General features: G+C 43.5%; 2 protein-coding genes across 3 annotated transcripts in view; one reads left to right on the forward strand and one right to left on the reverse strand.

The window, feature by feature from the left end:
* Positions 1-2488: 2488 nt before the first annotated feature.
* On the forward strand, positions 2489-18518 carry LOC107208956 (guanylate cyclase soluble subunit beta-2-like). Its single transcript, XM_015638140.2, has 16 exons — positions 2489-2529; positions 3815-3888; positions 4852-4946; positions 5141-5301; positions 5710-5809; positions 6920-7143; positions 7232-7337; positions 8294-8397; positions 9842-10058; positions 11656-11976; positions 12700-12848; positions 15067-15213; positions 15492-15646; positions 17113-17327; positions 17416-17538; positions 18230-18518. The coding sequence occupies exons 1-16, from the start codon at positions 2527-2529 to the stop codon at positions 18379-18381; spliced, it is 2346 nt and encodes a 781-aa protein (XP_015493626.1). The 5' UTR covers positions 2489-2526; the 3' UTR covers positions 18382-18518.
* Positions 18519-21691: 3173 nt separating this feature from the next.
* Positions 21692-27267, reverse strand: part of LOC107208957 (putative coiled-coil domain-containing protein 195) — a 7760-nt gene continuing 2184 nt past the window's right edge. For both annotated transcript variants that reach the window (XM_019007860.2, XM_033516582.1), the window contains 2 exons: positions 25655-25916; positions 21692-23219 (listed from right to left, as the gene is read on the reverse strand). In XM_019007860.2, the coding sequence (XP_018863405.1) occupies positions 23087-23219; positions 25655-25916 (395 nt within the window). In that variant the 3' untranslated portion in view covers positions 21692-23086. The remainder of the gene's footprint in view (positions 23220-25654; positions 25917-27267) is intronic.

The raw sequence follows: 27267 nt of genomic DNA on the forward strand, positions 1-27267 counted from the left end.
CTGAATGTGCTGTGCCAAGAGAGACCAGAATCACCATCAACAGAGCACAGCAACAGATTGGAAAGGGGAGTATTGTTTTCTTCATTTTATACAGAGTGGGCTGAGATACAGAAACATGTTGGATGTTGTCTTTGATTAAAGACTGGTGGTGATACTCAGAAATAGCTGCTGATTTCAGAATTCTAGGAAGTACTGGTTACATTGTGCCAAAGGAATAAAGAATCCCTAGTCACACCAGAAGTGTACTATAATTTTTTTCTCTTGATTCCTGTTCTTTTACTTGGAAGGTTTCTGTTATCCAACTTGAGATGACAGAGGTGATCGAGGACACATTATGGGCCAGGGGCTGTGAAGGATGAGCAGCCTAATGACCCAAAAAAACCAACCCTGACTAGAAGATTCTTTATCCAAATTTCTCTCATAATCACAAATGGACTGGAAAAAAAATAGAATCAATTCACTAACTAAAGAAGGTATAAAGCAATAATAAATTTGATTCCAGTACGATTTACCTTGTACAGTATAGATGTAGTATATAGGTACTAATGTGAGTTTTGGATAGCTTACCTGAGTTGCATCTCCAAATCTTTTCGATAGTTGTTAATCTTTGCTACTAAAATCACTGTATTGCTTATTTAGGTGTCATACAATGACAAGAAAAGACACTAAAATACTGGAAGAGAGGACACTAAAGTTTTTACTGTAATTGCAAATCCCACCAGTGACTCAGGTTTTATAAACCTTAAAATGAGTTTCATTTCTGTGATAATATAATTTAATTTATAAATGGAAGGCAGTAAGCACACCTATACAATTCTTAGATGATTTCGTGTTTATTCCCCTCAGGTACTGCTGAGCTGTGGGGTTGAGTCTGTGGGTCCAGGACCACCTCTTGCCCTGCAGCAGGCATGGGTGCTCCTTGGAATCACAGCACGGAGAGGAAACCAGGAGACAGGCCATCTGTTGTGCTGGCCAATGCTAGCTCCAACAGGTGCGTGTTTGAACAAATATTTGATATTGTCCAGGAAATACAAAGGGCTTTGTGTACATATTTCTGTGCTAAACTAGTCCTCTACACACTGCAGTGGGAATACAGCAGGGCACGGACTTCTGTTACTTCTCTTCCCCTGGGCCTGGCTGCCACCAGGCTTCGGCTCACGAGGCAGCTTTTGAGGAGAGACCCGGTTTATTATCCGTGAGGTCACAGGAGAGTCACTGGTGGTGTGGCACAGAAAGGCTGTGGGGAGTTTAGAGGAGGCTGTGGGAGGGCTGTGATTGCCAAAAAATCAGCACTTCTGTAGCCTGGTGTAGGGCTTTGGCCCAGATTTTTACGTGCCTGCTGAACACACGCAGCATTGGAGGGCTGGGGATCAGAGACAGGGCCACGAGCACAGTGCCTTAGAATCACCACAGCAAGAGCAAACCCCTCCCTGGCAGACAGGCACAGAGCTCAATACACAGTCCCCTACAGTGTCCACAACCCCTGCACAAAACAGCAGCAATGAGGTGGTGGCACAGGACTTGGAGCAGCCGCAGGGCTGCCTCTGCCAGTTTGGCTGATGGAGGACAGAAGCTCATCTTTGTCAAGGGGAGAGAGGTGTTCCCCAAATACTGGATTCTGACTTGTGTTCCCTCATGACTCTCTAATCACTCAAATATCTCACTCTACAATAATTATTTAAAAAATAAACCTAGGAAATGAGATAACTCTGGCAAGCACCAAACCCCACAAATTCATTCTCATAACACCAATCACTGCATTCCTGTTAACATCTTTGCTGCTGTCCTTTCCTCTCAGGCTGGGTGGCTGCAGACACAGCCTGGATGATGGCAGCCACATGCAGGGAGCTTCACCTCCTGCTTCTTGTCAGGCCTCCGGCAGCAGCTCCCAGCTCAGCATCAGTGGAATGGAAAGTCCTGCTTCTCCCTACAGACCTCCTCTGCTCGGGTAAGGGTGGCTATTGACTCCGTCATTTCTGCTCCTGCTCTGCTCAGAGCAGTTCTGAGAAACCCCTGGTAAGAAACCTCCTCTGCTGTTGTCACTCCCGCGGCTCCTTGCCCTCCGGAGGTGGGACCCGATGATCCCGGCGGTGCCCGGCAGTGTCCAGCCGGGGCTGACCGCACCACGTCCTGCCCGGGCTCCAGCAGCGGGACCGGGGACCTGCCGTGAGCTGCCGTCGTGCCGGCGATGCCGTGGCCCCGGGATGCTCCTCGGCAGCACTCGGAATTCCCGACACAGCCGCAGCTGCGGGGAACGCGCCTCTTCTGCGGAGAACAGCCGAGCCCGTGGCGGGCGCGGAGGGCACCCGGGACCGCTCCGCTCGGGGCCGCTCCGAGCGCCGGCGGCTCGTCCGTGCCCGCGGCCACAGGGGCTACCGGGGCCACCGGGAGCCATCGGGGGCCACCGGGGCACCAGGGCCACCGGGAGCCACCGCCGCGGGCGAGCGCGGCGGGGCCGGGCCTGGCCGGGCCGCCGCCCCCCGGGCCGGCAGCGGGCGGCGCGGCGGGACCGGCGGCAGCGGCAGGATGGTGAGCGGGGCGGCGGGCCGGGACAGACAGACAGACAGACAGACAGACAGACAGACAGCTCCTGCCCGGGACCGACAGATAGACAGGTAGCTCCAGTTGGGGACAGATAGGCAGGCAGGTAGCTCCTGTCACGGACAAACAGCTGCGGCCGGGGACAGACAGGCAGCCCCTGCCGGGGACGGACGGACAGACAGACAGACAGACGGGCAGCCCCTGCCGGGGACGGACGGACAGACAGACAGACAGACGGGCAGCCCCTGCCGGGGACGGACGGACGGACAGACAGACAGACGGGCAGCCCCTGTCGCTGGCTCCCATCCCGAGAGCAGGGGCCGAGCGGCTGCTGCCGCCGTGCCGGGGCAGGGCGCTGACCCGCAGTTTTGGGGCATTCGGAGCGCTCCGCCCTTGCGCTGCTGCCGCCCCGAGAGCCCCGCTCGGGCCGCCCGTTCTGCGTTCCCCCGGTCCCCGGAGCAGCTCCGGCGGGGCGGAGGCAGAAGCGCAGCGCCCGCGGCTCGGCCGAGTGACGGCGGCTGCGGCAGCGCCAGTGCGGGGCTGCAGGGACAGTGCGGGGATGCAGGGACAGTGCGGGGCTGCAGGGACAGTGCGGGGATGCAGGGACAGTGCGGGGCTGCAGGGACAGTGCGGGGCTGCAGGGACATGCGGGGCTGCAGGGACAGTGCGGGGCTGCAGGGACATGCGGGGCTGCAGGGACAGTGCGGGGATGCAGGGACAGTGCGGGGCTGCAGGGACAGTGCGGGGCTGCAGGGCCATGCGGGGCTGCTGTGCCATGCGGGGCTGCTGTGCCATGCGGGGATGCTGTGCCATGCGGGGATGCAGGGACATGCGGGGATGCAGGGACAGTGCGGGGCTGAAGGGACAGTGCGGGGCTGCAGGGCCATGCGGGGCTGCTGTGCCATGCGGGGATGCTGTGCCATGCGGGGCTGCAGGGCCATGCGGGGATGCTGCAGGGCCATGCGGGGCTGCTGTGCCCAGCTCCGGCCGCAGCCACCGCACCGGGCACCGGCCCGCCCTGGCTCGGCTGCTGCTCTGTAAAACACCGCTGGTGCTCGCTCTCTCGTGCTGAACGCTTGCGAAACGCTCCTGTGCTCACTGAGAGATACAATGGCTGCCCAACGTTATTACTTTCTCTTTAGGCCGTCAAGCATCATTACTTTTTCTCTTGCAATATAAAATTAGCAGAGGAATCTGAAATACAAAAAGGTGATGTGTTGGGGCAGTGTTTGAAAAACCATCTTTTCCGTGTTCATATATTTGCTTTTTCCAGTATGGATTTATAAACACGTGCCTGAAGTCTTTGGTGGTTGAAAAGTACGGTGAAGAAACATGGGAAAAGTTAAGGTAATGTGTTCCCAATAAATGCAGTGCATTGAAAGAAAGTGCTCAGGAATTCAGCAGCAGAGGATATAATTTCTTATTGGTAAATAGAAGCTGATGTGTAGCTCAAGTAATTATTCTTAGGAGTAACTAACAGGGCAAAAGCAAGAGTTTGCCTTGTAACACTTCATCCTCTGATACTAATTTGTCCCAATTAATTTGTCATATCAGATAATTAAAGATGACATTTAGTCTTTTACACAATTTTGCAATAGACTCCCTGGCTCACTGTGACAATATCAAGAAGTAATTATGCTGAAAAGATGTCATCCTTAATATAAAGTCAGTTTAATTCCAGTACTCAGAAGAGCAGCTAAATCATAGCATCATAGACCATCCGGTTCCAATCCCCCTGCCGTGAGCAGGGAACCTTCCACTAGACCAGGATGCTCCAAGTCCCATTCAATCTGGCCTTGTATCACCTCTGGTTTTGTCTTGTTTTTGTGGACTATATGGTATTTCCAAGAAAAACAGATGATACTCAGATGCCATATAATCCATCCACCATATATTCTCATCCATTGAAGCCAATATAAAAAGAAAAGAGCAGATTTGGGAAGCCCCAAGAGCTTGATGTTGTGGGCACATTGAACAGCAAACTAACCAGAAGATAAACTAAAACTCCACTTGCTCTAGCGCCCTGCAGTATAATGTCTTAATCCTTAAAGGAACTTACTGTAAAACCATAATGTGAAATAGCACAAATGGTGAGGTGGACACCACCACTCAGCCATGTTAAAGCAATTTAATTAATTTAAAGCAATTTAATATTAAATTTACACCATTAGGTGAAGTCATATGTAACACTTGAGGGAGGTTAAGGAGTGCATTCACAGCAAACAGTACTTAAGGAATGCCAGTTGGGTCACCCAGGCATGTTGTATGTACAGCACTGCTGAGACAAGAATATTGTCTTCTCTCTTTTAGGCTGCAGGCTGGAGTCCAGGATTCTTTCTTGACTTTTGAGGTTTACAAAGATGAGATCACAATGCAGCTTGTCGACAAAGCCTGCAAAGTATTAGGTATGTGTTGGCATGCCTCAAAAATGGATCATCCTGGGTCAAGCCTGAGACTGCAGCCCAGGTTTTGTCCCTTGTGCCCTTGGGAATGCCTTCCCTACACTGCAAATTTTATACCTTCAGTCTTAATCCACCTGACAACATTGCAAGAACTTCCAAACCTTTCTTATTCCTTAAGGTATCTTTATTTTTGCCAGGTGTTCCTGCTGACATTGTTCTGAGGGAGTTTGGAAAGTATTTCTTTGAATTCTGTAAGCGCTCAGGCTATGACCACATGCTGAGGACACTGGGTGGAAATCTCTACGAGTTCATAGAGAACCTGGATGCCTTGCACAGCTACCTGTCCCTTTCTTACCAGGCAAGTCTGAGTAGTAACTGCTGAGCAGGTATGGATGCACTCTGACAGAGTTCCTAACACAAGGAACAGCATCTCATAGGTGTGAATAAATAATGAAAAAAAAAATCACCAGAGCATGTTCTCTTCTGCTGTGTTCTGAAACAGATTACTCCAAATGTTAGGACAATTTCTAAAAATGTTTGGTTTACACTAGTCCTCAACATTAGGCATTATTTACTACATTGGCTCTAATGCATAGCAGATTTTTCTTCTCAGGTGAGAATATTTAATTTTCTGTTTTTCAATTTATTTGTATTACAGTTCATGTTATTAAGGCATGAGATGATTTTGTATAAGTGGAATTCATCTGTAGACTTTTTCAGAAAAAAAGATACTAAGGTCTTGGTTTTGTTTGTTTTATTTCCTCAGGAGATGAATGCACCATCTTTTAGAGTAGAAAAGAATGAAGATGGGTCAATGCATTTACATTACTATTCAGACAGAAGAGGTCTGTGCCATATTGTGCCAGGTAATGAGACTAAATGCAGAGTGCATATCAATGCAATGCATGTACAGACTAATCATAAATTTGCAGATGCACTCAGAGTTCAGTATCTTTTTTTTAGATGAGGCCTGGCCATGGAATTGAAGCCTGGTAGAGTTTGGTGCCCAGACACCTGAACTCAGGATTCCCCTACTGCCTTATCACTCCTAGCTCCCAGTAGCTCATCAAAATTTATTGTATGACAAGCCAGGCCATAAATGTCCATTCTTGCTATACAGAACTCCCTCCCTGGAAGAAAAAATAAGCTCATGGTGTGTATTTGTGTCTGTTTATTAATTTTCAATGACTCGTGCTTTTTAAATTACAGTGAAGTAGAAATTCTAGTTGAGTTGAAGACATTCATCCACCCTGTAGAACATCCAGTCTGTAAAACTCCTACTGAACCCTGCTCCAAACTGAATCTTTTACCAGCATTTTCCACAATTTCCAGAGCTGTACTTGTGCAAGCATTAGGGAGCTAGAGGTCTGTAAGAGATGATCATGTTCCTTTCTTTCATAAATGATGCTGAATTTAGAAGTTCATCAAAACATCCCCCTTTGCCAAAACTTATTTGATATTGAAAGCACAGAATTATTTGGAATTTCAGAAAGAGCTTTTGATGTCATTTTGATGTCCATTCTTTTGCCTAAAACATAACCAGAATGAGAGAACTGATTGTGCATCTGCATGAAAGATATTTCCTTCCTTTCAAAATATAATATTCTTCAATGACTGAAATAGATTGTAAAGCAGAATCTTTTTAGACTCCCTGCACTCTTTGGGTTGATGGAAATTCATATTATTGCTCTATGCCTACTTGAACACATTCTTCAGATATCCTGCTGATCTACTCCTAGTGAAAATCAGCATTTGTCTTCAGCCAAGGCAAAGGCAGCAGTAACTTTAAAGCTGACCTCCTATGTGCATATTCTCATCATTGCAACAGTAGCAAGAACGACAGGTGTTGCTTTCTTCTTCCAGAGTCCCTTGGAAAAGTGATTTCTGAAACAGTGAAATTCCACTGTGGGCCCTCTAAAACAGGAATTGAAAAGGTTTTGTTCTTGGCAATACCTTGTCTTTTGTTTCCCATTCAGGAATCATCGGTGCAGCAGCCCTGGATTTTTTTAACATTGAGATTTCAATGAAAATAGTCAATCAAACAGAAGAAGAAGAAGAAAGAACTGGGAAAAAAGAACATATTGTTTTTCTTGTCACTCAAAACCCTCTCTTTCCATCCAAGGAAAGAAATGAATTTTCTTCCTCATCTCAATGTCTTGTTGACTCTGAAAAACAAATTGAGAACCAACTGAATAAAGAGGTATTTTAATATTCATTATCACCATATTACTAAAATATATTTAAAATAAAAACACCCTAGAAATTTCCCTTTGGATTTATTTCAACAGGACCTTGAAAAAGCCAAGAATGCAACTGGAGACAGAGGGAACTCTGTTTGTCCTGTTAAGAAGAGTCACTGGAGAACATTAAGAGGAATAATCACATTAGGAAAAGGTGAGAGATCATTCAGAGGGAGCTCGTCATCATTTCTGAGTCTCTTCAATTAGAAAGTCAGTAAGCCTCCCTATCCCCACCCACCCATCCATTTTAAAGTTACCATTTATATTTCCTCTGCAACTTTTCAAAATGTTTCTGGTTACGTTTCTTTCAGTTTGACATTGCTGATCAAAGAAAAATTGCAGATAATAAGCATGCTTAGTAATGACAGATACTTAAATGGAATATGACCTGTCACTTTTGTCTCTTAAACAGGGCTTTCATCTGAAAATTGTTCTTCTATAAAATGCCATTGTGTGATGAATTCATTCTCATGTCACTTCGTATAAGATGCTGAATTTAAAAGCGTGGTTTTTTAATTTGGTAGATACTACTTCTTTCCAAAATTATCAACTGTAGTAAATTTTGAAAGCCAAATTAAATCCTCCACTACCAAAAGTCTACTGCTAATCTAGTAATCCCTGTTCTTACCTCTATGTATTAGATGTTTATGTATGTTTATAAAATGGAAGGAATTTTTAAGTTAGGATCTTACTTACTAAGTGTTCCTTAGTAGCTGGAAAAATGTATTAAAATCCACTTGTGTGCATATTTTTGTGGGATGGAGCTGTGTTATATTGCTGTGGCATATGCAGATTCGTACAGAAGTAACATCTACAGTTGTTCATCTATTCTTATTTTTTCCACATAATTTCATGCATTTAGTGTTCTGTGTTTTTGGTGTATTTAAGTTTTAAGCACCCAGCCAATTCACAGCAGTTGCTAATCAGCTGTGGGTTACACTGCAGAGCATTTAGCACAGATGTGTGCACATTTCTGGGCCCACACACTGTTTGCTTTTGTCTTCACTCACTGTGATACAGGGTCCTGTCTCACCAAGTGATACAAAGTAATGCTGATTGGTTTTATGACGAGCAGCCTCATTTAAAAGCTACACATTTATCTCACCACAGGTAAGCTCCTGAGAGGATTTGATCCTGTTTATCCCAAGAGCCTCTGGATTGATACAAAAACGTTTTGCAATGGACTTCCTTTTCATATGGTTTTTGACAAAGAGGTAGGACAAGCTTCTGGTCAGGGCCCTCAGTTTGCATAAACCTCCTAGTACTTTCCCTCTGTTTTGACTGTCCTACAGTTTCCTGCTTCGTGTGCTCTGTGTGCAGTCTACACTCAGTTACAGGATTTGCAGAAATACTCTGTACAGAGACATGCTCCATATCGCTGCAGATAGGAATCTCCTTTGCATTTATCGAGTTCACCATGTCTGAAACAGCTGCAGATATGCCAGCAAGGTTTATTGCAGCAGTCTGTCTGGTACCAAACAGTGAGCAGAATTTTTCTGGTTTCTGGTCACCTTCCTGTCCCTGGATATACCAAAGACATGTCCCATCCTTTAAACTGGCTTTGCAGTTTAAAGGATGTTCCCCCCTCTCCTCCCACTTGCTAACCCATCCCAGGGCTTTGAGGGCTTTGCTGGCAGCTGAGGCTTTGTGCTTTCCTGAGTCTGCTCCCAGCTACTGACTGAATCAGGCAGTGTGCAGCCCCACTGGGACCCAAAAATCTCTTTATTTTCTGGGGCAGGACTGAGTCTCCTCTCCCGTGCACACATACCCTGCAGCCCCCCTTCAGGGCTGCCCTTGGCTGGTTCCCAGCCTGCCTGGGTTCCCACAAGCTACAGGTCCTCTTGCTCCAAACTCTGTGGAGAGAATATTGCCTTAAGACAGGAGCAAAGAAAGGAGAAGCTGAGGATGGGACAGCAGAAGAAGGCTGAGTACATTCCCCTCAGGGAATGTTTTGTGTCATGCTGATGGAGGTTCCAGAGCACGTAATCTGCTTCATGCCACTGCCCACATCAGCCAAAACACAGAGTCTTAAACCTTTCAAGAAGGCCAGTACGCACAATTTAATAAAATTAGTAATGTGCAAAGAGGAAAAGTCCTACACCCGTTACTGGTAGCCAGGTCAGAGCTTCAATAACTGATGACAAGCAGAGAACATTTCTGCAGAATTTAGGAGCTCACGTATGGTCAGCAGAGTAAAGGAAAATTACTAAACCTTTACACTTCATTAAGAGAAAGTAACCCATGGTGTCTATTAGAAAATTAATATTTGCCAAGGCATTTTATGCCACAGTTGTTTTCATTTTGGAATATAAGACACTCTGGTATCTCTAATTTTCTCCTGCAGCTCCCTGTAAGGCTGTTTGTGAGGCCTACACAAATGCAAGCAGGGATAATAGCAGGTGGTTTTGGGGGTTTTTCACAATTGACAGGAAGGAACATTTTAATAACAACATTCATTTCTTGGGGCTTTGTCTTGCTATGAAGGGCATGCATTCAGAGCTGTGTAGTGCTGCACTGACAAGGGAGAGACTTTGCTCAGAAATAAGTGTGCTCTAGAAAGGCTAAGTGTGGGGAAATGTATAAACAGTGATCAGCTGTAGCTTGGTCTGAACCCAGAGGGACATGGATTGTAACACTGGTCCATATTTTCTTTTTAAGCTCAAAGTGAAGCAAGCTGGGGTGAGCATTCAAAAGATTGTACCTGGCCTTCAGACCATGGGCATCTGCTTGGATCAGTACTTCAGGATCGTTCACCCAGAAGTACCCTTCACCATCTCCAGCATTCAGAAATTCATCAACAGCCAATTTGTTTTCCAGACTAGGAGAGAGATGATGCCTGAGTCATGGAAAGAACGGCCAATGCTAGAGCTAAGAGGTATTTCACTGTTTTCAATAGTGTAAGTGCTCATATTAAATCAGGAATTACACTGAGGTGCACTCCTGACCTCACTCAAGTCCTATAAATAGCCTTTGGGCAGTGAGGAGATTAGATGGTTCTGTTTAGAGAAACAGTAGATGCTTGTACACAAATTCTGCTGTCACCTCACCAGATTTTGAAGGCTTTCAGTCAGAAACAACAACTCTGCTCCTATTTGAAAGACTTAGAAATATGGTGGTTTTCTGATGCTGCAAAACCCACATGTGAATACATGATTTGTTCTTAATTTATGCCTTTGAGGGGAGTTATTTGCTACTGGCTGGGTTTCAAATGTGATTAAAAATAGATTTGTTCTCTGTGCTTTTATTTTTTGTAGCACATTTTCAGGTTCCAATTTCTGTCTTCGCAAACCCCCCCAAAGACATGTAAGAATTTACCAGTTAAAATTATCTCAGCAATAAAGATACTGTATTTGCTTTATTTTTAGTGAGAGGACTGAATATGAGACGATCCTCTGCTTGGTGTAATTAACTATAATGACATTTTGTTTAATTGTTCTGTGCTTCAGTTCTTCTTTTCTCTTTTAATGTGACCTAATTTTCTCTTGTCTCCTTTCACCTTTATGTAATGAGTGTCAAATCTTGTTTTCCTGAGATTCAGAAAAAAATTTAAGGTCTAGGGACACCTTGAAAAAAGTAACGCTACCAAAAAAAGGAACTTTGACTGCTCATGGGTACAACTGTACTTTCTCTTATGCTCTAGGGGTTAATTCACATGTATCTATCATGTTTCAACCCTCTTAGTTTTAAAGCTCTTCATCCAGTAGCACTGGGGATGAGGTGAGGGAGAAAGAAAGAAATAGGAATTCCTAGATTGCTTTTTTGCTACTTACAGAGCAAGTCAATAATACTAATACTACTAATAATAATTAGAATCGTAATCAAACCTCAACCAAAACCCAAAAAGCCCCCCACCTTTAAAAACCCCTTTTACCTTTCAGGCATTTTTGTAACTGCTTGTTTAGATTATGATAGCAACTAAAAGCTGCTATTACCAGGGAGGAAAGTGCCATTGACTTTACTGGGACACAAACTATGCACTGTGAAATTAAACTTCAAATGTTTTGCTTAATCACTGTGAGTCTCAGTTCCCCTGTGCATGATTCTGAGTGACTGGCTTTGGGAATAGCTCAAGAACTAGGAGGAGAGGAGGGGACAATGCAGAGAGGAGGGAAAGGAGAGGAGAGATGTTGAGAGCGCTGGGGTTCCTCACGAGGAGGAGGGACTTGAATCATAGCTGGGCTCTGCCCAACACCTGCAATGAGGGAGTGACTGCTTCCTGGGCTCCAAAATTTGGTTGTTTGCCTAGTGTGGCTCCTCTGTACAAGTTCACCTCAAATTCCTAGGAAATAAATTCCTGTGATCATCCAGACCCTACAGAAACCCACTGAAGTGGATGATCACAGCAATTTATTTCCTCGGAAATTTAAGGTAGAAGTTCCTTAGAACTCTGCCTAAGATTAACAGCAGGAATGCTGAGCACCCTGTGAAAGGCCACACTGCTGAAAACCCTTGCCAACACTTGTTCCATACAGGCCAGATGATGTGGATGGAGTCCCTGCAGTGCATGCTCTACCTCTGCTCACCTTTGCTTCGCACGTTGCATGAGCTGGAGGAGCGGCAGATGCACATTGCAGACATCGCCCCTCACGACGTGACCAGGGACTTGATTCTCCTCAATCAGCAGAGACTGGCAGAGATGGAGCTCTCAAACCAGCTGGAGAGGAAGAAGGAGGAGCTGCGGATCCTGTCGAAGCACCTGGAGGAAGAGAAGAAGAAGACTGAAGCTCTGCTCTATGCCATGCTTCCCCAGCACGTGGCCAACCAGCTGAAAGAGGGAAAGCGAGTTGAGGCAGGTGAATGAACAGGATGCATTTGGGATGTGTGATTTGTGCAACAGGAGATGGTGATAGAGAGATTGGGGTGCTGGCACAGCCCCTTTGCCACTGCCCTGGAGTCCATTCTCTACCTGGGGACATCCATGTGTAGGAGGATGATCACAGACCCTTAATTTTGCTGATAATAAAAAATAGGCAATTCTTTCTTTGAAAGCTTTGGAAGCTCTTTGCCAAAATTGTTCCTTAGGTGGTGAAAGGTGGTAATAGCTGCCCAGTCAGTGAACAAAATTCAGTGTTTCAGCAATAATCTGAGATTTTGGTTTTAACTTGGGCACACAGGAGAATGAGGGGTCAGAAGTGAAGGGAATAAAGAAAGTGGACTTTGCTAGAAAATTCTCTTAGTACCTCTATGCTATCTATAAATGTAGGATGATGATGTTTCCCATTGTTATTAAGGGTAGCAATAATATGCTTAAATTCCCCTTAGTGAGCATGTATATGAAATTAGGGATAACGAGCTAATTGTATCCTGCATATGGTATATTCAGATTTTTGGGTTGTTTGAGACATGCAATTATTCTTATATTTGATACACTCTTACATTGACACCTCTCCTTCATCTCAGCACCTGTCTATGATTATTACAACTGAGAGGCCATAGAATGATCTTTTCAAACAAGTCTCAAACAGATACTGTGGCTGTCCAGCCATTACAAATACCACTGTTCTTTCTGCCCACAGGAGAGTTCAAGGAGTGCACTATATTGTTCAGTGATGTGGTGACCTTTACCAACATTTGTGCCCAGTGTGAGCCTATTCAGATTGTTCTCATGTTAAATTCAATGTACCTGAGGTTTGACAGACTGACCACAGTGCATGATGTGTACAAGGTAGGTACTGATCAAAAAAGGCTGCAGAAATTTTTGCTGTTTTGGTTTTTTTTGTTAGTTGGTTTTTTGTTTGTTTTGTTTTGTTTTGAAATGTACTTAAATCCTCTTTACCACAGCATGATTCTTGATTAAACCATAAAACATTACCTATTTGTAGTGGCCACACAAACTGAAAAACAGGGAGAAGTGGAAATTATTGGACAAGAACACAACTTCTATCATAGGCTAAAGTCTCTTCCCACAATGCTAATACCAGAGTGGCTCTTCTTTTGTATATCTCTCTCTCCCTCCTTTCTCAAATGCCTGTCCAACATGAATAATTTGCCTAGTTCTTTTATTTGAACCTCTTCTGAATGGGTCACTATGTCATAGTGTCTTTTGGTAGGAAATAATGTTATAAACAATACCCAGACAAGAGATAGACTTTATTTCGTGGAGATCTTCAGCAATGGTATCATCTCCTGCTAACCCCCACAGAGCATCAGTTAGACCTAGGCTGTACATGTGGTCTCCAAACTGTGCTGGAAGATCAGAGCCCTGGCTGGCCTATAATAGTAATGTTATTAACACTTCTAGAGGTACCAGATTTGATGTGCTGAGAAGAGCACTTCCTAAGTTTCTGTCTGTCCCCAGCTCATTAAATATTTAGGAAGGCAGAAATAGTAAAGGGTGAAATCCAAATCTTGTTCATTCCTTTCTCAGGCAAGGCTTGCAGTTCATTGCACAAATAAATTGTACTGGGAAATCAGAAGCATTTCTTCCTTGGCAAGGAATCTGTATTCAATAATTGAAGCATCCAGGATATGGCCCACAGATTTCAGGATAAATTAGCATCATATTCTATCTAAATCATCCGTCATAAGTAAATGATCTGTCACTATAATATCTCCTTTTGAAGCCTGTATATAACTCCTATTAATATTGAAGGAAGTTACTGGGGTACAGAGAGCAAGGATGAGATTACTATTGCAGGGAATTGGGAAAGAAATGAAATAGTGACATTGATCAAAGAAACTTGGCCCAAGGTTATAAACATCTGAAGTTATGAATAAATCTTGTTAAATTAAATCTTCTACTATGGCTGAAAAATAATTAGGGTATCTGTTTGCATTAGTAGCTTTTTACAGTTGTTTTTAATTTGTTACAGAAAATTACAGGCATCACTCTGGGTTTGGCTGTCTGATAGAAGGCATGGACAGGAACACATTCTTTGAGATTGATGTGCTGAACTGTTTTAAGTCATTGTGTTAATGCACAAACCCAAATATTAAATTATGTTTCCAGTCTCCTATTTGTGTTAATTTTTAAGAAAGCCAATTAGTCTAATCTAAAAGATCTCTTATTTACTGATGATAAATGGGCCAGTGAAGCCTCATAAGAGCAATTTGGAAAATTTCATTACTGTCTAACAAGCTTTTACAGTGGATTTTATACATTTAAGAATTCTCTGTTTCAAACAGGTCTGTTCTATTCACAGCAAAATTTCTGATACAGGAACAAAATCCAAAGTATTTATCAGATACTTTAGAGTGTATTTCAAGGAAATGGGATGCCTGAAGGAGGATAACCCTTCAGCATTTGTCTCACAGGCTGCAGCTGTTGTGGGAAAACAGCTGGTTGTAGGGAAGGATGCTCCCAAATTGTTTAGCTCACACTGTATTCTGTGACATCCTGGAGACTGGAGGTTCCTTAATTTGGTGTGTACCCCTTAATTATAATCAACAGTGAATGGGCTCCCTTGCTGTATTGTGGCTTTTTAAAAAATAAATCTCTCTCAAATAAGAAACACACTTTTAGCACCAATTGTGAATTAGGGCTAATTAACAGCACTCATCTGTCAGGGAAGCTCCTGGCTCAGGAGGCTGTGCCTCGGGCTAGCTCTTTGCATGTCTGCATGTCTTTACCAAGGTCTGCCCTGGGTAAGAGGAAGGCAAACAGTCTGACACTTGCACAGCAGCTCTTTCTCCTTAGGGTCTCTCACACTGATACCTAAAGTGGGTCAAGTGAGCAGGGACTGAATGCGAGGAAATTTTTAGTGTGGAGTGAAGGAAAAGATCTTAATCTCGAGGAAACTCATGTGTGCTAAAGCTTTCCAGTGACTGGAAGCATCTTTTAAGAGAAAGGGGCAGTTGGTGTAGATAAGAGCCCTGAACAGCAAAGCACTAACCTGAGTGAGGTACAGGTGGCATGCTGATGTTGTTGTCCCTCTCAATTAAAGGTGGAGACGATTGGAGATGCCTACATGGTGGTAGGTGGGGTCCCTGTGCCCGTACCCACTCACGCAGAGCGAGTTGCTAATTTTGCCTTGGGCATGATAATGGCTGCCAAAGGAGTACAGAACCCAGTTTCTGGGAATCCTATCCAAGTAAGTTAATGCAAAGGTGCATGTGTGTGTCTCTCTGCTTCTTGTGCTGAGCTTCTGGTTAGTGTATTGCAGCAGCACCTCAAAGAGCTGCTTCTGACTCCGCTTTGGGCAAGGCCCACGTGGACACGTTTTCATGAAGAGCCTCTCCCTGCAGATATTTTATATCCTACTGCTGTCCAGTGTTGTGTTGAGATGAACTTTTTGGTGGCTGGATAGCTTTCAGAAAGATGTTAAATAACAAGTGACGTTTCTGGGGGGTGTTTTATGTCTTTGTAAAGATTCGAGTTGGGATCCATACAGGTCCTGTCCTGGCGGGGGTTGTTGGAGAAAAGATGCCTCGTTACTGCTTGTTTGGAGACACGGTGAATATCGCCTCCCGTATGGAGAGCCACGGCGTGCCCAGCAAAATTCACCTGAGCTCCAGTGCCTATCAGTGAGTAACTGATGGAAACTACCTGCTCAATTCCCTGCTAAAATCCACTGCATCTTCCAGTGTAGATGGTGCTTAGTCACTCATTTAAGCAGCTTGTAAATCACTGTCACTGCTTGTAAATTTTAATTTTTTTCCTAATTATTCCAAATATACTTATATATAGAGGCAAAGGTTTGAGAGTCTCCATCCTAGAAAGCAAAATATTAAAAAAAAATTAATTGTGATAACTTATTTGGAAATACTGATAAATTAATGGAGATGCTATAAAGACAGAACATTTAGAACATTTAATAACAAAAGGTTTAAAATCTCTCTGATTGAGCACCATAATTTGTAGTGAAACAGTTTTATTTACACTTATCAAGGATTAACTACATAAACAGTTATCCTCTTCATGCTGTAATTTACTTTCCAGAAACTCACGTTTGTAAAAAATTAATACTACATTTTCAAGAACTTTATGTATGCATAAAATCTGTATGCACGAGTGGAAGCAAAGACAAACTACAAAGGAAGGAGTACAACAACATTTTCTGGGCACATAGGAATGATGCTGGGAAAATGAGAACTCAGCTGGCATTGAAATGGGCAACAAAGTTCAAAGGCAGTCAGAGGAGCTTCTGCAATGTTAGAATATAAATAGAAACATGGACCTGCTGTGGCAGGTGATTTAGTGACAGTGCCCTGAAGAAAGGCTGAGTTACTCAAGGCCTCTCCTGCTTTGGTCTTCACTGACGAGATCTTCAAGGTCCCTGCAGCAAGGGTCAGGGTTCAAGGAGTAGGTGAGAACTATGAGTACTGGAAGAGGATCAGAGCAGGGGTCTTTTGAGGCATCTCAGTCTACAGAATGCACGGGAGCAGAAGGGATCTGAGGTAATGAGAGCTGGGTGATGGCACTGCAGAGCTGCTGGCTGTCAGCTCTGGAAGCCCATGACTGTCAGCACCATAGCAGCTGAAGAAAACTACAGCTGCATGGAAAAATGGCAAGGGGGACATGGTGAAACTGTAGGCTGGTCAGCCTTCTGTCAGTCCCAGTGAAAATCAAATGGCCATTTTTTGGACACATGAAAAAGGCAATTGGAAATAGCAAGTCTGGACGTGAAATAAATTAGTCAGTCATGCTTGATGGACCTGATTGCCTTCTCTGATGAAATGACTGGGGATCATTCTGTCTAGCTTATATTGGCTGCCTCACTTCTTAATTTCTGTTTACTGGTGAATAAGAACCCTCCACCCTACTGAAGTATTTGACTATGTGATCCATTAATTTTTGATCAGACTGTATGCGTAAAGCTATGACAGCACAGCAGGCTTGAATAAACAGTTGAAACAAACCCTCAGTTGTTCACAAATTGAGATCCTTTTCCCCAGACTGTTGTGATTTGATCACTCAGCTTTTTTAAAATATCAGAGTAGTTTTAAATTGTCTTGAATTTTCATGTGCCATTTTGCTTCTGATACTTTAGGTGCCTAAAATACAAGAATTTTGAGATTACTGAAAGAGGAGAAATAGAAGTAAAAGGAAAAGGGAAAATGCGCACATACTTCCTCGTTAGAAATAAATCTGCAACTGAGAATGAGATTATGGGAAAGCCAATGAAAGATTTGGATTCTGGCCATGAATCTGTTCAGTCCTTTCCAGAAGGCAAGATTGAAACTATACCAAGTTCTCATCAACCAGGTAGAGTCAACTCAACACATATTTTCCTCCTTGAACAAACTAACGTTAATACAATCCAATTAAATGTCCTTTTGTGTTCTTCTTTCAGCTACTCAGACTCAGCAAAAGAAGGACCAGACCCCAGCTATTGCAATGAAGTATGTTGATGGCCCCCCAGATGCACAAAACAGCCTCAAAAGAAGAAATCAGATGAAAGTTGGGGATTTAACAGGTAGTTTTTTAGTTGCCATCTCACAAAGACCACAGAACTAGGAAGTAACTGAGGCTTAATCTTGCAAGTTTTTTATATTCATCTTCTGAATAACCATAGTTTTACTCAAGCCAGAAATTCATTCCAGCATATACACATTACCCGTCTGCACAATCTTTAGGGCCAGACAAATTTCACCTTTGGAGCAATCCCAGGTGTTGGCTGTGCACTAGTAAAAAAGAACCCCAGAGCCCTTCTGGGAGTGCAGATTAAATGGATAAACATTAGACAGCTCTTGACAGGGACAGACCCATCAACTGTTCATGCACACATCTTTTCCCAGAAGCCTTATGGGGGAGCCTTACCAACTCAAGAGAGACCTCAGTCCTGTCTGCTGCAGGAATCAGAAGAATTTATTGCCATGCTTATGTTTTGTGACCAAAGTTCATTCTCCTTTGAAGCAGCTGATACTGAGAGATAACAGATTTGATGCCATAACAACCTAATCTTATGCAGCAAGTCTTGTAGTTCTATTTATGTGTTTTGTGGATTTTATACAGACTAAATATGTTGTCGCTAATTACTAGAAAATATTTTACTGCCTTCCCTCCCACCTGCTTAGATGTGGTGGTTAGTCTAGTATGTGTTGTGCTGACAAACAGAAACCTCTCTGGTCCTTAAAAACTCACACTGCAGGAGTGTTTTCTTTCAGGCAAAACTTGTGATTCCAAAAGCGATGGGAGTCTCCATGGCAACCAGCATGCAGATGATGGTCCTCGTCCTCCAAACCAGGGAAGAGTCAAACCTGCTGCTGAAGAGCCACAGAATAGAAATGTTCGCTCTAATTTTTGCACTTTACTCTAGGTTTCTTACTTTTACATTAAACAGAGAAATTTTGTTATGATTTTGTGCATTTTGCTGTTATGGGACTTATTTTGTATATGAATACCACACGATTTTGTAAAAAAAAAAAAAAAAAGAAAAAAGACATTTCATCACAGTTTTCAGTAAAGATAAAACAGTGGAGGAAAATTTTTTTAATCCATCTACATGGGCCATATAATACTCCCAGTGGAGAAAGAAACCCTTGCAGGATGCTTTGAAGATGCATTTTCAGCCTGTGCCACATCTTTGAATATCCTAGTATAAAAATCATGTGTTGGTATCTGATGCAGCAATTGGGAAAGAGGTGACTCATCCAGCTAGAAATATTCCTACTCAAATGAGCACTTGCCATAAAAGAAACATTCCCTGAAGTGACCATCTGTCTTGACTCCAGCACAGCCAACAACTTCCCCATGTAAGGTTAGCAGCATTCCACCTGTGTTTTAACTGCCCCAACAGCTGCATTTCTTAACATGTCTTTTGTTGGGTAAAGGCATTATGAAGTAGAAGTGCAGAATAGATCTAAAACAACCTGTATTTTTGCATCCTGAAGAGAGAATAATGTGTACTCGGTAGCAGCCAATGGTAAAAAAGAGCATCTGTGATCTCTGGACCAGCCATACATACTGTGCATAGAAGGACATGGAAATGGTGGAGTTACAAAGCATCAGATTTGTCACAACACTGAAGGACTGTTCAAGGCCTACAACCTATTTGAGACCTTCAAATGAGTTTCAAGTTTATTTTTAATTTTTCACCCCAGCTAAACAACAACAACAAAAAAAGATTGAGGACAGCAGAAGGAGACTGTCAGTGCTGGAATTAATGTTGCTAGCAGCAATGAAAACAACAGCATTAGAGATCAACATTACCTGGTATCAGAGGCTGCTCAACTGAAATACTTCCATGCTGATATATTCTTAGAGTATATGTATTCTTAGAGCCTGATCAGAAATGGGAGAGAAAAACTGAAGCTCATTTGTCAGGGATTTCAGAGAGAGGAGCAAAATTACAATGGTTATAAAGGTTGTAGACAATTTGGTGCATCATAAATTGTGCTCTCACTCCTATAAATGGAGCTTGGAATAGGTGGGTGACTTTGACAGAAGATGTGCCCTGCACACTGATTTATTATCTCTGGGTGTGGATTCATCGACTAAGGATGCAGGCATGAGACCAATGTGCACTCTGGGTAAGAACTCACTGAAGAGGGTGATAATGTTACTCCTCTCTACCAGCCTGGAGCATCACATTTCCACCTCTGTGTCTGCAGCAAGAGCAAGGCTCTTTAAACACCAGACAGAGAGCTAAGACTGATGAAAGGCATCTCCTCCTCTTTATAGTATAGCCAGATGAAATTTCACCTGGTTAGATTTTTTTTTCAAATCTCTGAGACAGGGGCTCCATAGTCCAGGAGCTCAGTCTAAAGGAACAATTAGTGCAATTAGACCAGCAGAGGAGGGTGCACAGAGTGAAACCATTGGTGCTGTTCTCCATGCAAGAGATGTTCCTGGGGGTTTGCTAGGTGTGGTCCCAGGCAATGAATACCTGTTAGCTTTTGGAGCACCTCAGAAGCACATCCTCTGACAGCTTCATCCAGAAGAGATCCATTTGTGTGCTGTGAGACCACTACAGTGAGAAATAAAGTATGGTTAGTGGGTTTGAGCAGGAAATTCCCTTAGGACTGTACTCCTGATTGACTGAAATGCTGTTGCAGGCTCACCCTGTAACAAAAGGACCTTCCATCATACAGCTGAGCCGCACCATTCAGGGAGTCCAATTTTATGAGTGGAAAGCTTTACTTAATTATTTGGATTTTGTCATCTAAGTAGTGTTCATTATTTTGGCAAGGGAGATATCTACTGTATGTTGATGCTGTGTCTAAGGGTTATATAATTGTTAGGCTGGGTATCAAGATTTCAAACTCTGCTGCCCTCAGACACACAACCTAAATGTCACCTTCGCTCTTGGTAGCTCCTCCCCATCGTCCCAGTGCTCCTGGCTTTGTGCTTCTGTAGTACAACTGCAGCTTTAATGACTTTCCTGAAGAATGAGAATACCCAGTTTCTCTCACTCACAATGATGTAAAAGTGAAGTAACAGTTAAATCAGCACTATCCCAGTGATTGAAGTTAAGATGGAACTCTGAGCAGACTTTCGTGTCTCCAGCCTAGAGATGTGTTTCAGTACTCTGGACTAATCTTGCTGATGGAATGGAGAACATGTCCTCTAACAAATGGCAGTGGAGGATTCTCATTTTTGGCTGTGGACATCTAAAGCCTCTTTAGTTCCAAGCACAAGTGTGACACAGGAGTTTACATCTCTCAGTGGCCAGTGTGAATGCAGCAGGGAAGCTCTTGCTGTCTCTGGTGCTCTTGCAGTCCCACAGCTGTGTGGCTGAACATCACTGACCACTCTGAAAAAGAGAATTTCCAGTTGGAAATGGTCCAACCAGCCTGGCCACCAGTGTATAGGGTTTGGTATATATTCTGAGGTTTAATATAGATATGCTACAGAGTTTTAGGCAGAAGCCCAGAACTCCTCTGAACTTGTATGGATCATCTTGGGAAGAAGAAAGAAAAGGACCATGGCTTAATTGCTGCCAGCATCTCTCTGTCTTTTAACACTTGCTTTGCTTAAACCTGCCCTTCTTGCACTGAAAAATCTATGGGTGTTTAATATTGGAATGTTTTAATTGCCAGTAAGTGCTCCATGGTAAGGTACTTCATGCTGTACTGTGGTAAAAATAGTGTGCTCAGTGGTTTCTCTGTGGCATCTGCTACAATCTGGTTCTCCTGGAGGTGCAGAGCTGGGTCAAATCTGCACAACTGCTTCTAAAAATTAATGTGCATCATCATGTGTTCTTAAATCTGTAGGCACTGCTAAAGACTGCAGAAATACAATTCAAAAATAAATCTTTTCATTAATATACTGACTGCCATTTGTCAATGACTACTTAGATTCCAGTCCCTCTTTTCCCTTCCACCTTTTCTATTTTCTTTTTCCTCTTGGCCTAAAAGAGTGCTCAGTCTTTGTGTCAGTCACATATCTACAGTGAATTGACACAAAAAGGGTGGGAGAATTCCCAGCACTGCTTCATGGAAGCTGAGGCTTAGGAAAATTAAAAGTTGAGACTTTTGAAGGCTTTCTGAAGCATATGGATTCCCAAATCCCATTAAATCTGGTGTTAACATCTTAAGTGTAAAAGTCTGGGTACCTTAAAGGTCCTGGGCAAGATTTTTCAAAGACTTTTGTTACTTTCCTAAGTGAAAACAACTGGATTTAGGTGCTTAATTGAACATATATGCAGTGTTTAATTCCCACAAATGATGCTTTCCTTGAAACATTTATAAAGCATTTCCTTGTAAAGCCTTCTAAAATGGGCTGTTTAGTAAACTTTCCAAACTGGAACCTCATTTGTATTAATTCAGTACTTCTGACGTTACAATGCAACTCTGTATGGATCCAAGCTGAACATAAAAATACACAAATAAAACAACAGTGAAATTTAAATTATTTTCAATGGTGAGAATATATTAAAACTATACTTGAATGTAAAATCAATGGTGAAATTCAAAATGAAAAAAGAAACACACAATTTCATAGAAGTTTACAACATCATGGAAAATCCAGAGGGGATTTTTTCCTACTAAGTCTCTGCCTCCACCTTAGAAAACTCAAGACTTTAAGAGTAGACAATGAGATGAAAATCTTCCTTAAAGTTATCTGTACAAACATCTACTCTTCATGTATTCTCTATACAATATTCAATCATCAGTGCTTCCTGTACAGAAAGAAATAGCAGTGTGCAGGATTTTGATTCCATAAATAGTTGTAATCAAAATAAACATAGAATGTTGTCTTTGCTTACATGAGTAGATTAACAAGCACTGCTCATTTTTTACAAGCTGTCTGTAGTTCTATCTCACAGTTATGTTGCACTTGCTTGCTGAATTTCTGCTAATAATTTTTGGTCCGAGCTGTGCTGAGAAGCCATTCCTAAAATATTCTGATATTCACAATTCTTCCTATTTTGGCTTGGTGTCCAGCCTTTAGTCTCTGGCTGGATGAGCACAAGTGAGAAGCAGACTTGTAGTCATGTTTTCATACCAATAAGTACTTAGTCTCCCCTGTGCTCTGTTAGAAGTGAACCCCAAATGGACATCTGGACAAACTCATTGCCAGGCTTTGCAGAAATTCAGAGCAACATTAACCGACCCTGTAGCATCTCTTTAATTTTGCTGTATTAATGAAGCTTGGAAGTTTTACCAACACAGAAAACATCACAGGCTCTTTGATAGTTCTTTTGTCATTTGCATCAGACACCTTTCTGTCAAGGGAATCAGCAAACTCAGGTGCTGACACGGTTTCTGCTTTTTGTGACAAACACACCAAACCCAGCTTCAACACCCTGTTCACATCAGTCCTGAGGTAAGGGTCTGAGACACATTGCACAGAAGCACTTTGTGGAGGCACCTTTGCTTTGTGTGGTCACATCACAGTGTCTGGGCTTTGTTGTGGCTTCCATTTCCATGCTGAACATCAGGCCAGTGACCTGAAACACGGCTGGGTGATGCTCTGTGGGCATCCTGCCAAAACGTTTTGCAGGAGAGGAACCTGACACACAGCTATCACTAAAGGCCAATTTATCTCAGGAATCAATGGGCCTTTAAAAATTCACCAGCTCACATATCCTTTTCAGTGATGGTCATTAGATGTTTTGTGCTCTGATTTTGTGGGCTTTTGAGAGAACCTTGCTTTTCAGCAAATGATGACATATCCATTGGTAAGAGGAAACTCACAGCCTTCACTTTACCCCTGAAGAAAAAGTGAGAAATCATTATGAGGATTACAAATGCATAAAACACGCAGAGAAAGTAAAAAAAGAAACAAAAACCAAAATACCAACCCAACAAGCAAAAAGCAAAAGCTTTCAACGCTTGCATCCTACTGGAGGCAGGATTTCATGCATTCACATGGTCATCCCAAAGGACCAAGCATGGTCTTCTCTGCTGGAAGCATTTGCCTTTTTCCACTGAGTCTCACATCTCTCTATCAATGCCTGACCTGTGTGTACAAAGCTGTGTGTTCACAGAACCCTGGGGGTGCATGTGCACCCACAGAGACCCTTCAGTAATTTTAGTATAATAGCCCTGAAAAGAGTTCTCAGCCTCTCTTATTCTGTAGTTAAATATTTAATGATTTTTTCCATTTACCAAACACAGTGGGAATCCCTTGGTAGAAATAATACTTTAGCATATATGAATTTAAATATTTTAGACATGCAAATTAGAGATGATTTGTTAGCAGTAATGGGCTTTTATTACTTGGATGCAACTGCACTCTATATAAATTCAAGATGATACTTCTACAGAGTTAATTTTAAAGCAAAAATATTCATATCACATAGAGGATTATAGCTTTGGAGCAAAATGTGAGGAAGCTACAGTAAACAAAGAACAAGAAAATCTGACATGAAGCAGCATGCTGGAAAGCAAAAATGTCATCCTTGTAAAAAATTAAGCTTAATAAGCTTGCTGAACTAATTGCTAGAAATTACCTTACTAGTGAAAAGCTAACTAAGATTGGTGTCTGTGTCAGACATTTGAGTATATAATGGAAGCATCCACCATTGAGACCATAAAAGATATGGAATGTTTTTTGGTGTAAGAAGCACAAAGCTTTGTGCTTCAGGATATCAACCAGCCTGTCGAGGGGGTTAGGTGAAAAGCTCTTTCCACAGCCACTTCTCCTCCTAAAGCAGCCAGCAGCGAGTGCACATGAGTCACTGTTCAGCTTGACAAGGCAGCTCTAATGACAGCGATAAAATCACCAGCGCTGTCGTTTGGCCACGGGGCACCCGCTAGGTCCCCAGGCATTCGATGTAACAGATCTGTGCTGCTATTTTGATTGCTTTGAAAGCTCTTTCCTCTCATGAGCAAGCAGCAGTATTTGCCATTGCCATCCCATGCCTGCACGCTGCCCGTGCTCCTACACGCACACTTTCCACGTGAGCTGGCTCCAGGGCACAGCCCTGACGTGTTCATGTGCACTGAGAGCCTGGAGTGCCCTGCACACAGTGCAGCATGCACAGAAATCCAGTTACAGGGCCAGGCTGCTTTGCAAAACTATACGGGTTCCCTGCCAGGGACTAAATTTAGGTGTCTAACTGCTGTAAAACATCTGACCCTGAAATGTCCTTACAAGAAAATCCAGGTGCCTCTGAAAGCTTGACCTTCTTGTTCCTTGCAGCCTCTCAGAGGGGAGCTGGGCCCAAAATCAGCTTTGCACAGGGAGTGCAAGGGGCTGGGCTGCCCCTTTAGGGGGACAGAATAAAAGCTCTTGTGATGTGCCATGCACAGGTACCTCCACACAGGTGACAGAACCCACAGCAGGTGTCAGCCCCTGGGACTGATGGCCGCTGGAGTCCTGACCCAGGACATGCAAGGACAGGCAAGCAGAGCCTTGGACTTCTCCCTGCTCAAACACATGCTTTGAGGCCATTTGGATTATTTTTCTTTTGAGCACAGCACGACTGGGCTAAACCCAGGAATCAGCATGAATTGCCAAGGTAGATATATCAGCAACAGGATGTGGCTGGGCTATCATATCACAGTCTCATTACTGCTGGTTCTACCTGTGGTTGTTGTCCTGTGCTGCAGAGCTTCTCAGCAAGGAGCAGAGACACTCAGGGCTGGTCCAGCAGCCATTTCACTTAATTTAGAAGGTGTCCTGACTACTTTTTTCTGACTACTAAAGCTGACTACTTTTTTCAAGGCTGAAAGCATTAACTTGTAATGCTTCAGTTACAGAGGAAATATGATACAGTACATCTAAATCCATGGGCCACAGTAATCACACTTCTAAAGGCATAGTGCAGAATTCCTTGGTATTTCAGTGCTTTTTGTTCGAAGTTTAAAAATCCCTTTCAAGCTTAGCTTGTCAGGATACCACATCAATCTGCAAAACTCTGCCTGGCTTTAACAGAGCAAAGATTTCAACCCTGCTCTCTCCCTCAGCCTCTCCTTTCTGTAACAAATTTAACCTGCTACCACTGCCAAACCTCATGCAGTGCAGGGAAGAGAAGCACAGCTTCCTCAGAAGAGGTCTCCAGTCTGCTCAGGGCCCGTCTACATTCAAACAATTGTTCTGCTGATAACATACTAAACCCCACAGCAAAGTCCATGTCTCTTATTAGGTGAAACCTGTGACCAGCCCAGGCAGGTGGTGCTGTGAATGCAAACCAAACCTACTGGCACTTATAGACATGCTCCTGAAACATCTTCATGTTGCTGGAGTGGCTGTAGGAGAGACAACAGGCTGGTGATTTTTCAAGCCCTTTCTCCTCTTCCCTGCTGAGCTGTGCTGGAGCAGGAGGGGCTGGTGGCTGGGCACTGCCTGGCACCTCTGGGAGCCCATTGCTTGGAGGCTTCCTGCCAGCCCCGTGGGACCTTGTGCTGGAAGGAGCAGGAGCTGGGGAGACAGTGGGGTAGCGTCTCACAGTCATGGCAGTATCTGAGGAGCAGAGAAAAAAAGCAGAGATAAAAACAATACTAATACTAATAATACTACTATTAATAGTAATGACAATTCAGATATCCTCAATGTATTTTTGGAGAGCAACGTTTTACACAGGAAGACAGTGATAGAACCAGAGGGAACAGTTTTAAGCTAAAAGAGAGGACATGAGATTTCAGGAGGTGAAACACTGGCACAGGTTGCCCAGGGAAGCTATGGATGCCCCATCCCTGGAAGCATTCAAGGCCAGGATGGATGAGTCTTTGAGCAACCTGGTCTAGCAGAAGGTGTCCCTGCACATAGCAGGGGTGTTTTAACTAGATGATGTTTAAGGTCCCTACCAACCCCAAATGATCTACCATTCTATTTTTAATCACTTTTTCGGGGCTCAGAAACATTTTGTATGTGGTGAAGCTGAGAGGCAGAGCCACAGGGTTAGAAAACACTTTCCACAGCTTTTCCCCTTGCCCTATGGAGCTGTTCCCAAACTGATGACATCCCTAACCACCAGCAGCCCCTGCCTGAGGCCTTCAGGCTGGTAACCTGGCCACTGGGTCAGTGGGATTGGCAACAACCACTATTCCATCACAGCACCCCTCTGGCTGCACGAAAATCCACTCGTGCTTGTCAGCCTCTCATCCCTTCACACAGATTTGGCTCCATGAAAACCTGTGGGGCCATTTCTCCAATACTTCTCACCAAGCAACATTTTGCTCTGATTCCTGCTTCAGTAATTCCTCCAGACTTCTATAACTGAGGAACATTTCCATTTTTCTCCTCTGATAAAATTGTGAAGAGAATGTATTCCTATATATTGACCCCTCTCTGCCTCAGCAAGAACATACTGCATTATCTGCAAAAATAAACTGCACATCTGGTTTGATGTATGCAGCCAACCCATCATTCTTTGTTATTATTTGTAATTTGTAAAAAAAAGCATTTTACTCCTCTTTGAGTAATAAGGCAGGAGGGGTTATGGCATAGTTACGAGTGTTGGCCCTTTTCTGCCTGGAACAGAAAGGGGACAGACATGTGGAGGAGAGTCCACGCCTGTGAAAACCCAAAGCAGAAAGTTAAATTCTGCTTAAGCAAAATGAACACTTTGTGTTGAATCTTTTGTTTGAGCAGCAGCAAAATACTCCACTAAGCTCGGCTGGCAGGGATACACCCTGAGAAACCCAGAGAGAGGCCACACCGCTTCCACGGAGTTGGCCAGCCAGCATCTAGCAGCTCATGGCCATTGCCCACGGGCCGGCCCCAGCCGGGCTGGCACCTCCCGCTCGGGCAGTGCCTGGGGGGCCGAGGCCAGCCCAGCTCGCTGCTCGGTACCTGTCTGTCTGTCTGTCTG

Source organism: Parus major, chromosome 9 (assembly GCF_001522545.3).
Source record: "Parus major isolate Abel chromosome 9, Parus_major1.1, whole genome shotgun sequence".
Lineage (NCBI taxonomy): Eukaryota > Metazoa > Chordata > Aves > Passeriformes > Paridae > Parus > Parus major.